At 46.1% G+C, this 11,749-nt stretch overlaps 1 protein-coding gene across 2 annotated transcripts; it reads left to right on the top strand.

Annotated features, from left to right (window-relative positions):
• Window positions 1–14: 14 nt before the first annotated feature.
• amotl2a (angiomotin like 2a) lies at window positions 15–8,336 on the top strand. 2 transcript variants are annotated; one of them, XM_068707858.1, is made up of 11 exons: window positions 15–103; window positions 834–1,624; window positions 1,757–1,907; window positions 2,456–2,600; window positions 2,691–2,783; window positions 4,235–4,530; window positions 5,067–5,257; window positions 5,351–5,452; window positions 5,544–5,704; window positions 6,050–6,229; window positions 6,499–8,336. In XM_068707858.1, exons 2-11 carry the CDS (start codon window positions 900–902, stop codon window positions 6,573–6,575), a joined length of 2,121 nt encoding a protein of 706 aa, XP_068563959.1. In that variant the 5' UTR covers window positions 15–103; window positions 834–899; the 3' UTR covers window positions 6,576–8,336. The 2 variants fall into 2 exon arrangements, with proteins under 2 accessions (XP_068563959.1, XP_068563958.1); XM_068707857.1 differs by having other exon boundaries at window positions 1,754–1,907.
• Window positions 8,337–11,749: the final 3,413 nt, after the last annotated feature.

Below are 11,749 nucleotides of genomic sequence, written 5' to 3'. Positions count from 1 at the left end.
GAAAACGGAGGAAGGAACTTGTGGACATTGTTGAACTGAGCGCGGACTACTTTGGAGATCACGCCACCGTTTACCGTTTCCCGTGTGATGAGACGATCATTTGGTAAGTTTGTACGTTTTGCTCTCCTGAGTTCATCTCTTGTCTTTTGGATGTCGGAGAACCAGAAGTCGCGCGCCATTGTGCGTGGCGCAGTGTTGACTGGCGGATTAATCATGCGAGGGTTTTTGCGAAGTTATGTTTAAATCCCGATGGGAAAATCTGATTTATGTATTTGATCTAGTGAAAAGCGCCGCCGTCACTGAACTGGGTCCTTATTTTCACAGATATTCAACATTTCTAAATAAAATTCAACTCAAAGTTTGACTTTCTGATCGATTTAAAGCCTCTCAGTATAGATTGTTATCATATAAATTGTTTTCATATTTCACATATCCCAGCATGTTTCCTGTAGGACGATGGTCTTGGTTTATACATATATTTTTTTTAGTTTCTGTCAAATTTGGGTCAATCAGTCTGTTTGTCTGTGGGAAGTCTGTGTTGATCATGGTGACTGTATTAGTGTTACACTTGTGTCTGGCTGGAGAAAGCTATGCCTTAAAGTGTGTGGGCAATAAAACTGGATCTGCACTGGCATCACGATCAGGGGTATTTCCAGCAGCAGCCCTATGCACTTACAGCTAAAGTCAGTGTGTAATAGAAGATGTTGGCTGCTGTCTGTGGCTCATAACTGAAATATGTATTATTAGTAGTAGTTTTGATGAGAACAATGGGGTTAAGGAAGCCTGAACAAAATACTGAGCTGATGAGATGTATATGATTGTTTTTCCTTCAGGTTTGTGACGTGCCCTCAGACTGCCACCTCTAGGCTGTTTTTTTTGCCCATTTCCCACTGACTGACATGAGAACCGCTGAAGGCTCTTCTGGAACGGTCCTGCACCGCCTCATCCAAGAGCAGCTCCGCTACGGCAACCTGACGGACACTCGCACGCTTCTGGCTATCCAGCAGCAGGCCCTGCGTGGAGTCAGCAGCAGCAGCGGAGGCGGCGGCGGCAGTCCTCGCTCCTCTCTGGAGAGCCTGACTCAGGAGGAGCCCCAGTACATGCAGATGTCCACACGACAGGAGCCCCAGGGCCAGGAGCACCAAGGGGACTGCGTGCACTTCGAGAGCAAGGTGTGCCGCCTGTACCAGCTCCATGGAGAGGAGCTGCCCACGTACGAGGAGGCGAAGGCCCACTCCCAGTACCTGATCTCCCAGAAGGGTCAGGCAGAGCAGGAAGGGCCCGGCGTGGATATTCTGGCGAGCCGCGGCGAGGGGCAGTGGGATTTGAAAAGGGAGCACGCTCGCTCCCTCAGCGAGAGGCTCATGCAGCTCTCTCTGGAGAGGAACGGCCTTAGAGACAGTCTGGCCATGAGCGCCTCACACAGCTATCCACAGCTGCATGGTAATATCACAAACGCATTGGCGGCCGACAGGCAGGCGGCCCAACAGTGTGTGGACCAGCGTGGGCCGCCCCCGGACTACCCTCTGTTCGCCAGACTTCCTGGATACATGCTCAGCCACTCCCAGGAGTACGGGCAGTACTACAGGGACCCTCCTCCCCCCTTCTACTCACAGCATCACAGGTAATCACAGCAGATAAAGTAGGGCGTTTTGGATGTCAGATAAAACACGGCCGAAGCAAAACGGCGCCATTGAAGTGGCCTCGCAGGTTTTCAGCAGCGTTGTAACGAGTTACTGGCGTCTCTCCTCAGCAGGTACGCGTCTGCCCAGTCCCAGATGGCTCCCAACAGCATCACCGCAGCCCCCGGCAATGGCTCGGCTCAGACCGACGCGTTGGTGCGGGAGAATGAGCGGCTCAGGAAGGAGCTGGAGGCCCACGCCGAGAAGGCCGCCAGGCTGCAGAAGGTGAGAGAGCAAGGCGGTTGCGATGAAACGCAGCTGTTGGCTCCCAGAGGGTGTGGAAATCGTAAAAAAACAACAATACTTTCCTTGCCAGTACATGTCGGGGTGATGAGCTGTCTGGCAGGTCGGGAACACGCACGGGTGGTTCACTACGCGGAGAAGAGTTTTTTTTTTTTTTAAATCATATTTATTGTAATGGATTGCGACTTTTTAGAAATGTGCTCTACCGGTTAGGTGTTGGGGGTTTTCTCACCTCCCTTTTTTTCCTTTCAAACATGCTGGCATATTGCCATGAAAGGAGATAAATGCCGTCGACACTTGGGGACTCACAAGTGCTCGCTCAGGAATGTTGATTCGCGCTTTTCAGTTGCGCGTAGTGTTACAAAGCCATTTGCCTGTAAGCAATAAAGAGAGAGGAAAAAGGGCGTCATTTGTGCAGATGAGTAATTGGCCTCATTGATAATAACAACTGAAACAATAACCACATTCCAGAGAACTAATGGAGATGCCTCTCCCACAGACTAATCATCTTCCTCGCGTTTTCTTCCCAGTTGGAGCTGGAGATCCAAAGGATATCTGAGGCGTATGAGACTCTGATGAAAGGCTCTGCCAAGCGGGAGACTCTGGAGAAAACAATGAGGAATAAACTAGAGGCCGAGATTAAGAGGATGCACGACTTCAACAGAGATCTGAGGGGTACGGACCCGTTCGTGTGTCAGTAACTCGCAGTCAGCCTTCAAATGTAATCCAGTGTGTGTGACCGTTTGTTTGTTTCCCTGCGTGCAGATCAGCTCGACTCAGCCACCAAACAGCGGTCGGCCAGGGAGGCCGAGTGTTCGGACCAGAGACAGCATGTCTTTGTTAAGCTGCTGGAGCAAAGTGAGTTCATGTCTGCGTCACTCTATTAAATTCTGAAATCTGTCTTCTCACAGCGTGGCTCATGACAGAAAAGAGTTAAGGATCTATGTTTTTGTTTTTTTCCCCCCCAATCTGATTTGACAAATCACACTGCAGCCCTGTGCAGGAGCGTTATTTCACAGCGGTTCCCTCAGGGTGAGGTGGCTGTTGGGACTCAAATGGCTCTATCTCCAATGTTAAGATTCTTGGCACTTAGACGGCAGCTATTTTACACAGCTTTAGCAAATGTGGTCTGGATTCCAGGAATTTCTTTTTTAGGTATTTTAGGCTGTCTTGGCATTAGGAATGCCCCCCCCCCCCCCCCCACACACACACACACACACACACACACACACACACACACACACACACACACCATCACTGCTGACTTTCCTCCTCAAGGGGAACTAATGAGTCTGGGGCTCCGGGGCGTCCCGGCCCAACTCAAGATGACCCCTGGCCAGCTCGCTCTCCTTGTTTGGGCATTTCTTTACCTTCATGGTCGGCCAGAATATTTCTTCACTCCTTCCCTGTTCCGTGCAGGGATGTGCTGTCAAGTAAACTCATCATATTTTTACTCATCTTTGTTTTTATTTGCCAAATACCATTTTTATTTGGATGCATTTGTGAATGATTTTCTGACAAATGTTTTTTTGTGTTTTTTTTGCCTCCATATAATCAACATATCTGCCAGTGAGGGTTAGATTACCTAGCTGCTGGGATAACGATATTTTAAACGGCCATGCGATTGTCTTAGGCCTGAAGATCAAGATCAATTGTCCGTCTGTTTTTCCTGGAAACGGTTATCTAGGAACAACAGCAGCAAAGCCTCGATTAAATCACAATAGTGGGATGTGTCCTGTATGTATATTTTTTTGTTGCAAGGACCCCTCGAATTATATTTTGAGCTGCTTGTTTACTTCACGTCCCTAGAAGCATTCCAGAGCTTTTCCCAGTACAAAGCTATGCCTGTGTGCGTAAGTGGATAAGAGGAAGTCTGCATTCCCTCCACAGGCATGCACTGGTGTTGTGTAATCAACCCCCTCTTTAACGTGGCACAACAGATAAACTGGCTTTTCCCTCATTTCAACACGGACTGGCTTTTAATTCGTAAATGAGATTAATTAAATGACAATTGTGAGTTTACAGTACAGCTAAGTGGTTGTGATTAATTTTCATTGTTGGTCTGTTGTTGAACTGCGTGCCTTGAAGGCGGTGTGTGAATGTCTCTTTTTTTTTGGGCCACATTCCATTCAGATGTAACTCACTGAGCCACTCTGTTGACATACAGTATACCTTTCTTTAACATTCCTCTGACCTCTTCAACGAGGCTGCCCCCCCCCCCCCTTCCCCAAACCTCATATATTCCAGGATCATGTCACTGTTACTTTTACCACCATTCACCTCTCCCCCCCGCCCTCTCTGTGTCTTAGATGAAGAGCAGCAGCGGGAGCGCGAACAGCTGGAGAGGCAGATACAGCAGCTGCGCGTCTCCGGCGAGGAGGGCCAGCGGCGTCGGGAGCTGCTCGAGCAGGCGCTGGCCTCGACGCAGGCCCGCAACCGGCAGCTGGAGGAGGAGCTGCAGAGGAAGAGGGCCTACGTAGCCAAGGTGGAGCGGCTGCAGAGCGCACTGGCTCAGCTGCAGGCGGCGTGCGAGAAGAGGGAGGAGCTGGAGCTGCGGCTGCGCACGCGACTGGAGCAGGAGCTGAAAAGTCTTAGGGCACAGCAGGTGAGGGGAGGAAGTCATCACATGTTTCTTTTGTCTGTAACTTAAAGGGGTCGCTCAATTATTTGGAAGATATGCTAACTTGCTTTCTTGTCGAGAGTTAGGTGAGAGGATTGATGCCACTCGCAGCTCTGTGCGCTCAATGTGAAGCAAGAGCCGGGTGTTGATTAGCCTAGCTTAGCATAAGCAGGGGATACAGCTAGCCTGGTTTTGTCCAAAAGAATACAAAAACATATAAGGTCACCAATTTACATTTCATATCTTGTTGATTTAATCCACACAAAAATGCTAGTAGGCAGTTTATTGGTCTGTGGACAGAGCCATGCTAGCAGTTTCCTCTTACTTTCAGTCTTTATGCTAAGCTAACGACTGCCGCTACGTAGCCTCATACTTACAGTACAGACATGAGAGTTGTATCAATGTTCTCATCTGACTCTCGCCAAGAAAGCAACTAAGAGTATTTTGCAAAATATCAAACTATTAATTTAAATTAAAGGTGTTTGTTTGTTAATGTTGACAACAGCTCTCTATGATCTTAGTCTCAGAGACAGGCAGCTGACCCCACGGCTTCAGAACCGAGCTCCTCCACGTTGCAGCAGCAGCTGAGGGAGAAAGAGGAGCGCGTTCTGGCCCTGGAGGCAGACATCACCAAGTGGGAGCAAAAGTACCTGGAGGAGAGCACCATGAGGCAGTTTGCAATGGACGCAGCTGCCACTGCTGCAGCGCAGAGGTACGACAAAACATGGAACATCTTGACTGTTACAATGTCATCGAAGTTTTAAAAACAATTATTTTTTTTAACATTCCTCTATTTTCTTTGCAGAGATACAACCATCATCAATCACTCACCTCGACATTCACCAAACAGCAGTTTCAATGATGACCTGCCTATGGCGAGTCATAGACATCAGGAGATGGAGAACAGGTACACATCTGTCCGCGTCCTTGTTAGAGACTGCCTGCTTCTTTTTTTTAATTTGGGTTCCTGATCTAATGAGGTCTTCCATGTGTTTTAGGATCCGCGTACTTCACGCTCAGCTCCTGGAGAAGGATGCTGTGATCAAAGTCATCCAGCAGCGCTCCAGATGGGAGCAGGGCAAGCTGGAGAAACAGGGGCTTCGTCTCGCCAGGTCCGTCCCCTCCATCAACACCGTGACCAGCAGCATAGAGAGTAAAGGTGAGAGCGAGATGTCTGCCCCCCCCCCCCCCCCCCCCTTCATGCAACATCCGAGGAATTTTGACTCCGCAATGACATATGCTATCAAGCGACAACTGGCAGACTGGTCAGCGTCGCCAGACAGAATGTGCACTTCCTAAAAAAAAAAAGTATTGGAGACGACCTTTTTCTGTCCCTCGAATGGACAACGTGTTTTTAAATTGGAATGCATATCATCTCTCACTCCAGAATAGCCCGATCCAGAATAGTCATGGGAAGAACCCGGCGGGGCAGATGTTCAGCAGCGGGTAAATGTGGATGCGAGCGGGTAATTAAGCAGCCTCCTCTCTTTGTCCGCATTTGTAGGAAAGAGCCTCTCGGATGACCAGACAGGCGCCGCTGCACTGCAACCCCGGCCCCTCGCGGGCCCCAGGGCCCCGAGCCGAGACTCCAGCACCCAAAGTGACGAGGCCCTGCTGGAGCCTGAGATCACAGCAGAGCCTGAGAAGCTAAAGACGTCTGAGGTGATCTCAGCAGCTACAACTGGTGGGTTTATTGGCATTCGACACCCAATCACCACCACACAAACAACTGTTCATTCTAACAGGCAGCCCTTTGATCCGTGTCCTATTTGACCACTATTTAAAGTGTAACCAGACCCAGGATCAGGACACACTGAGGATGCACTGTTGTCGCTAATGACTTTAAATTAAACGAGGCCGTGTGCAGCTTTGCAAATAGCCGGCATTGCAGTTGTATTTGCGTTGGCATGCCAGGGTTGTTTTTGTAATCTGCTAATTTTATCTTCCCTGTAGACACCTCGGAGGAGCCGCTCAAGACATTCAAGAGCATCAGCAGCTCCGAGGCAGAGGTGGTTGAAATCCTCATTTAATATGACTTCAACGGTAGACTTTTGGCCGAGGTGTCGAAGGCTTTCCTCTCCGCGTCTGAGTCAAGAAGGGCCAGTCGTCCGGCGTGAGCAGAGCAGTTTTCAAGCAGACTCAAACGTGCAGAGTCCAGGATGTGGCGCAGTTTTTGGTGAGAGCTGAGCTTTCCACAATTCACAAACTCTGACATTTGCCTCAAGAGTCTGAATCCTCCAAGGTACCTGGACAGTATTCTGCACTGTGATAGGAACGTTTTTTTTTTTTCTTCTGCATGTTATATTTTTTTTAGTTATGTATTGTATTTATATTTGTAAACGCTGCTCATATTGTGATGTTACTTTTTATGTTTGAGAGGTGAGAAGAACCAGGATCACTTGCTTTCCTCCGCTCCACTTAAATTATATAATGTTATGCTCTCCTATCTGGATTAAGCGTGCAACCCTTCTGTGTTTGGTCGGGTTTATTTTGAAGTTCCAGTAGCGAGCCTGTTACCGCGCCCTCTGAAAGTAATGGGAATATTTCTAATATAAGCATCCTCTGTGCATCCATACCATGTTTGGGGATTATGCTGTGTAACAGAACAACTCAAACCTAAATTAACAGTTGCTGTTCTCTTTTAAAATACATTCGGGGCCCCTGCTCACGCCTCAGAGGAAGATTTAGAAACTTTCAAACTCTCTTTAAAAAAAACCTAGGAGGATTGACGGGCGTTGCACGGGGGTCTAATTTTCCACATCCCGGGTTAATGTTAGGGGCCCTGCATGGCGACTGCCCAGCATTTTAGCTCCCCTCCGCTGACACGCCGGAGCTAATCTTCTCACATTCCCTCGCTGAGGGAATGCTCCCTTTAAAGAAAAAGGCTATCTAAAGTCTGACCCCTCGCCCTTGTTAAAATGGCACGCATTCTCCACATGATTCTCTTTCTGGGGCTGTTTATTTCGTCTTGAGTCGGTGGTAGCTGGTCCTACCGCGAATCGGTCAACTATAATTGGCCTGCATTTGCTCCTCTATTTGTTGTCCCCATCCCTGCTCGAGTATCTCACATTTCTGTGTGGACTGTGTCCTTACCATGGAACCTTCTATTTATTTCTCCCTGCATAGTGTTGGATCACTGAACACTGCTGAATGTAGACTCCTGTTTTCCCGGACCGTTTCCCCTATTGTATTTAACTGGAATGTGTCGCAACTCATCCTTAGAGGGGGAATACCGCTAAGCTAATATGTTATGCTAGAGTTGTCAGGTTCCATCTTGACAACATTATCAATGGGAGTATTGTTTGAAGTCCCACAAACAGCACATGAAATCTGACATTTGACTGGTATTCCCCTTCAAGCTATTTCACCACATTTCCCATCGCAATGCGTTTGCTGGTCAATGCACTGTGACAGTTTAAGTTAATGCCCCTTCACTTTTTTTTTTTTTTTTTTTTGGAATGTGTTTACATGAATGGGTATTTGAAGTGAGAGAAGTTAATATATTTTGTAGGGTTTTTTTTTCTTTTCATTGATATACTTTATTTCTTTTGTTTTCTGGTGCCAAAGATGTACTCTACTTTTAAGTTATAACCGATGACAAATCCAGAAGGTCCTGTTAAGGTGCCTTGCTTCAGCTGGTTGACCCATTTTGATGTTGCTGTGAACTTTTGTAAAGGAAACATTTGTATGTATACCTTAACATTTCACTGTAATAGATTAAAATTCTTAATATATGTCTGTGAAAAGGCTTTCTGTTGTGATTTGTTGCGCTGGTTTCAATACAGTATGCATTGGATTGATTACAAAAACCCTACTGAATGACTGAGGTATCAGATGGACGTTTATTTAAAGACCCTCATTCAAGACCATCACCGTTTGTTTATTCAATACCGCTATTAGTCATAAATAGCCCTTCCTATCTTGATAGGGAGTGGGTCCTCTTCACGGAGTCCGCCATGTCACACCACCATATTTCTACGGTGGCCCAGAACGGACAAACGTAACACTGCCACTAGAGAGAGCCATTTGCATTTTTACGTTACCTGAAGGCCACCGTAGAGGAGCCAAAGCAGAGGGTATTTACAACACAGTTCTTTTGAGAATATATATACAACAAGATCCAACAGAACTTCTGAGTTCAGTTAATCCAAAACGGATCTGTCGGCTGACTCCTGAAAACCCAAATAAAATGTACTAATTGTATATGTATGTAATGCACCTTAGATGTTAGGCAAGGCTATGTAACTTTGGGATAACACATTGGGAAGCCGGAGCTAAAACGCAGTTAGCGAGCTTACTCTGTAATGTTTAGTGTAATGTTTGTAAGCTACAATGCGTTCTAAAGTTAGCTAATGTTAGCTAACATTAGCCACTATGAGCTACTGGTCATACCAGACCAAGTACGGCTGAAGAAGAGCATTAGCTTGAAATGTCGCTAATTTACATTGTTTGTTGTTATCTTTGGCGCACCATTTTTGTGACAACTTCAATATTTCATCACGGCCCCTCGTGGTTTTCACCGCAAGTACAATATATTTGCCATTCATCCTCACCACTAGTGACATGACAGACCACTCGTGATCTGTTTTCACACAAACGACAGTAGTGTTGTGCTGGGATCTGTTCTTTGTGGTCTGTACATCAAATCCTGAGCAAATGAAGAAACGCTGAATTCCAGCCGGTCTCATCATGAACAGAAGATCTTGTTCCACATGTAGACTTTCAAACCTGCCCAACGTTATGTTTCTATGTGTATGTTGTGTGTAGCAGACTTCCAAGAAGTTGTGCTCTTTAAATGCAAAGATTCCCTTGTAAACCTTTTTTTAATGTAGATACGTTTGCCTTCCTTCTTCCCACCTGGTGAGCTTAAGATGGCATTCCACAGATGCCACACATTTTCCTCCTGCTGCCTTTACTTGTTGTAGCTGAGTGCCACTTTTCTCAGCTCGGAAAGGCCGCAATAATAAATCTCCATCTGCTGAATGCCTTTTTTTTTTTTTTTTTTTTTCAGCTGGGACACATGTGGCACCTTGGCGTCTGTAATGTGCCATTATTTTGGTCCCCCGATCGTACTCAGACAGATCACATTTCAGACGTTTCCTCCTACCACTGATGTCGGTACATGTAAGACGAGCGCCCCCGCCAAACTGTGAGAGAAGTAAGTGGGTTCTGTAGGTGAAAGGTTATGATGACGTGACTCCGGTGTAGTGCAGAGTTTGAACAGCGCCATGGGGGGAGAATCATTCCTGGGGACGCTCAGGTGTCCTAAAAGAAAGAAAAATGCAATTCATTCCACACACACACACACATATCTAGGAGTCCTGCAGGAATGACTATGAATGTTGTAATGACTGTTGAATTTATTTACCACCTAAATTTCCACACTTTGATTCCCAGCAACTGTGAATGCGTCTCACTTGGACCACAGCATCGGTCATAGCGGATCAAGAAAAGAATGTCAATGAGGTTGTTCTGAGATAAAGGAGATAAAGTTGTTTGTGCTCGGTAAACTGTAGAGTCATGTGAAAATAATGTGCATTCTTAACATGCTCTCCTTACGTACGTGTCCTGCTTATGTTTGTCTCGCCTCCACATTTATAGTACTTTTCAAGTCATGCGCCACTTGTATCGAAATGTGAGTATATCACTGTGTCTGGCAGCAATAGAGGGGACGATTGGCAACAAATGATGTCTCCTTTCGGGAGCCTTTGGAGAACATTTTGCACTAAAAGCCTGTGCGAAATACTTGGAAAAGAAATAACTGCGGAGCTCTGTGTTTTGTCTTAATTTCCATGGAGATTCCAAAACTTCCTGCCTGCAGCAGTCATGGAATGTGTACCCGCCCCCTTCACTTTTCCACATAAATCAGGGCACCGTCCTCTAATTTTAGGGCTGTTACTGAGATGAAGCGAACCCTCTCAGATAGCAGGCCACTTGCAGCAAAATGTTTAGGGCAATGTCAAATGCGACATTGTGTGGCTGGTGAGCCAAAGGAACGAAGTTGTTTTGCTCTGGGTGTTGACTGTGGCCTGAGCAGCAGCAGGAGAACCACACATGAGAACCACACCTGTTCTGCTTTTCTGCAACCCCCTCCATCCACCTCACTCTTAGAGATAAATCAGTGTTTTAGCGTCTTTCGGCTCATTGTTTTGGTTTTGCGGCCTTAACTGTTTTGGTTCAGTTTTTAGCAGCACACAGCTGTCTAAAATTTTTTTTTTAAATAATAGTTCCACAAACTCGCTGTATGCTACCTGCTGAGACCAAGAGGAAACCTCCGCTGCTGAGAAATGAATGTCAAAAGTGCCAAAAAACGTCAGTTCTTCAAATAGCCACTAGAGGCAGGGTCCCCTTAGACCTCCATGTTAAAGGATTTTCACAGCAGAAATAAACATGTTTACAGCTTGGTACAAAAAGTGGTTTTGGTCTCAGCTAATTTGCCCGTTCATGAAAAGTGTACTGGGGGGGAATTTTTATACAACTCACATGTTTAAATTATATGGAGGTTTAAATTGGGCATAATTGAGGGTGTGGCCACTTTCAGTGACAGAAGGGCGTTGTCTCTCGCCGGTAGCTGTCTGCTCTGCTTCACAATGGCTCTTTAGAAACCCATGGGCCCAGACACTCAAAGTCTGCAGCTAGCTGGTGATCATAGTGGAGTATTTAGCTGCTAAAGAGCCAGATATTTCCCCTCAGGAGGCTTCAAGCACAGAGCCTATGACAGTGATTGAACGACATAAATTAGGTGGCCTGAAACACAACTTCATATAAAAACGCTAAAGTTGCTCTGTTTCTGCTGGATGTGTAGAGGCAATTGTTTGCTAACATGTTTACCATGATGACTTTAAAGGGTTATGGTATGTCAATGTTGTGTTTACAGGTTGTTCTGCTAACCCAAATTGGCCAAAACAAAGAAAATTGACACAGATTCAAATTTGGGAGGGTTGTAGACTTAACTACTTGAAAAGAAGTTGGAAGTTTTATTAAGACAGAGCTGGACAGGTCTCACATGGCTCAAACTTAAATATTTAACTGTGGATGGATGGATGGATGGATAGATTGAAATGACCTGCTATCAGTATGTAAAAGTTAAACAATTATATTGTTTTTGTCAGGAAAATATCATCATCAAAAGCATCATCATTTTGATTATCAATACGATTTACTTGCAATTTGTTGATGAAGACTTGGACTCGCCCTTAAAGAC

Source organism: Cebidichthys violaceus, unplaced genomic scaffold, assembly GCF_023349555.1.
Source record: "Cebidichthys violaceus isolate CVI_PGR_0920_01 unplaced genomic scaffold, fCebVio1.0.p SCAF_13, whole genome shotgun sequence".
Classification (NCBI taxonomy): domain Eukaryota; kingdom Metazoa; phylum Chordata; class Actinopteri; order Perciformes; family Stichaeidae; genus Cebidichthys; species Cebidichthys violaceus.
Note: the sequence above shows the minus strand (reverse complement) of the source record. Positions and strands in the feature narration are given on the sequence as shown.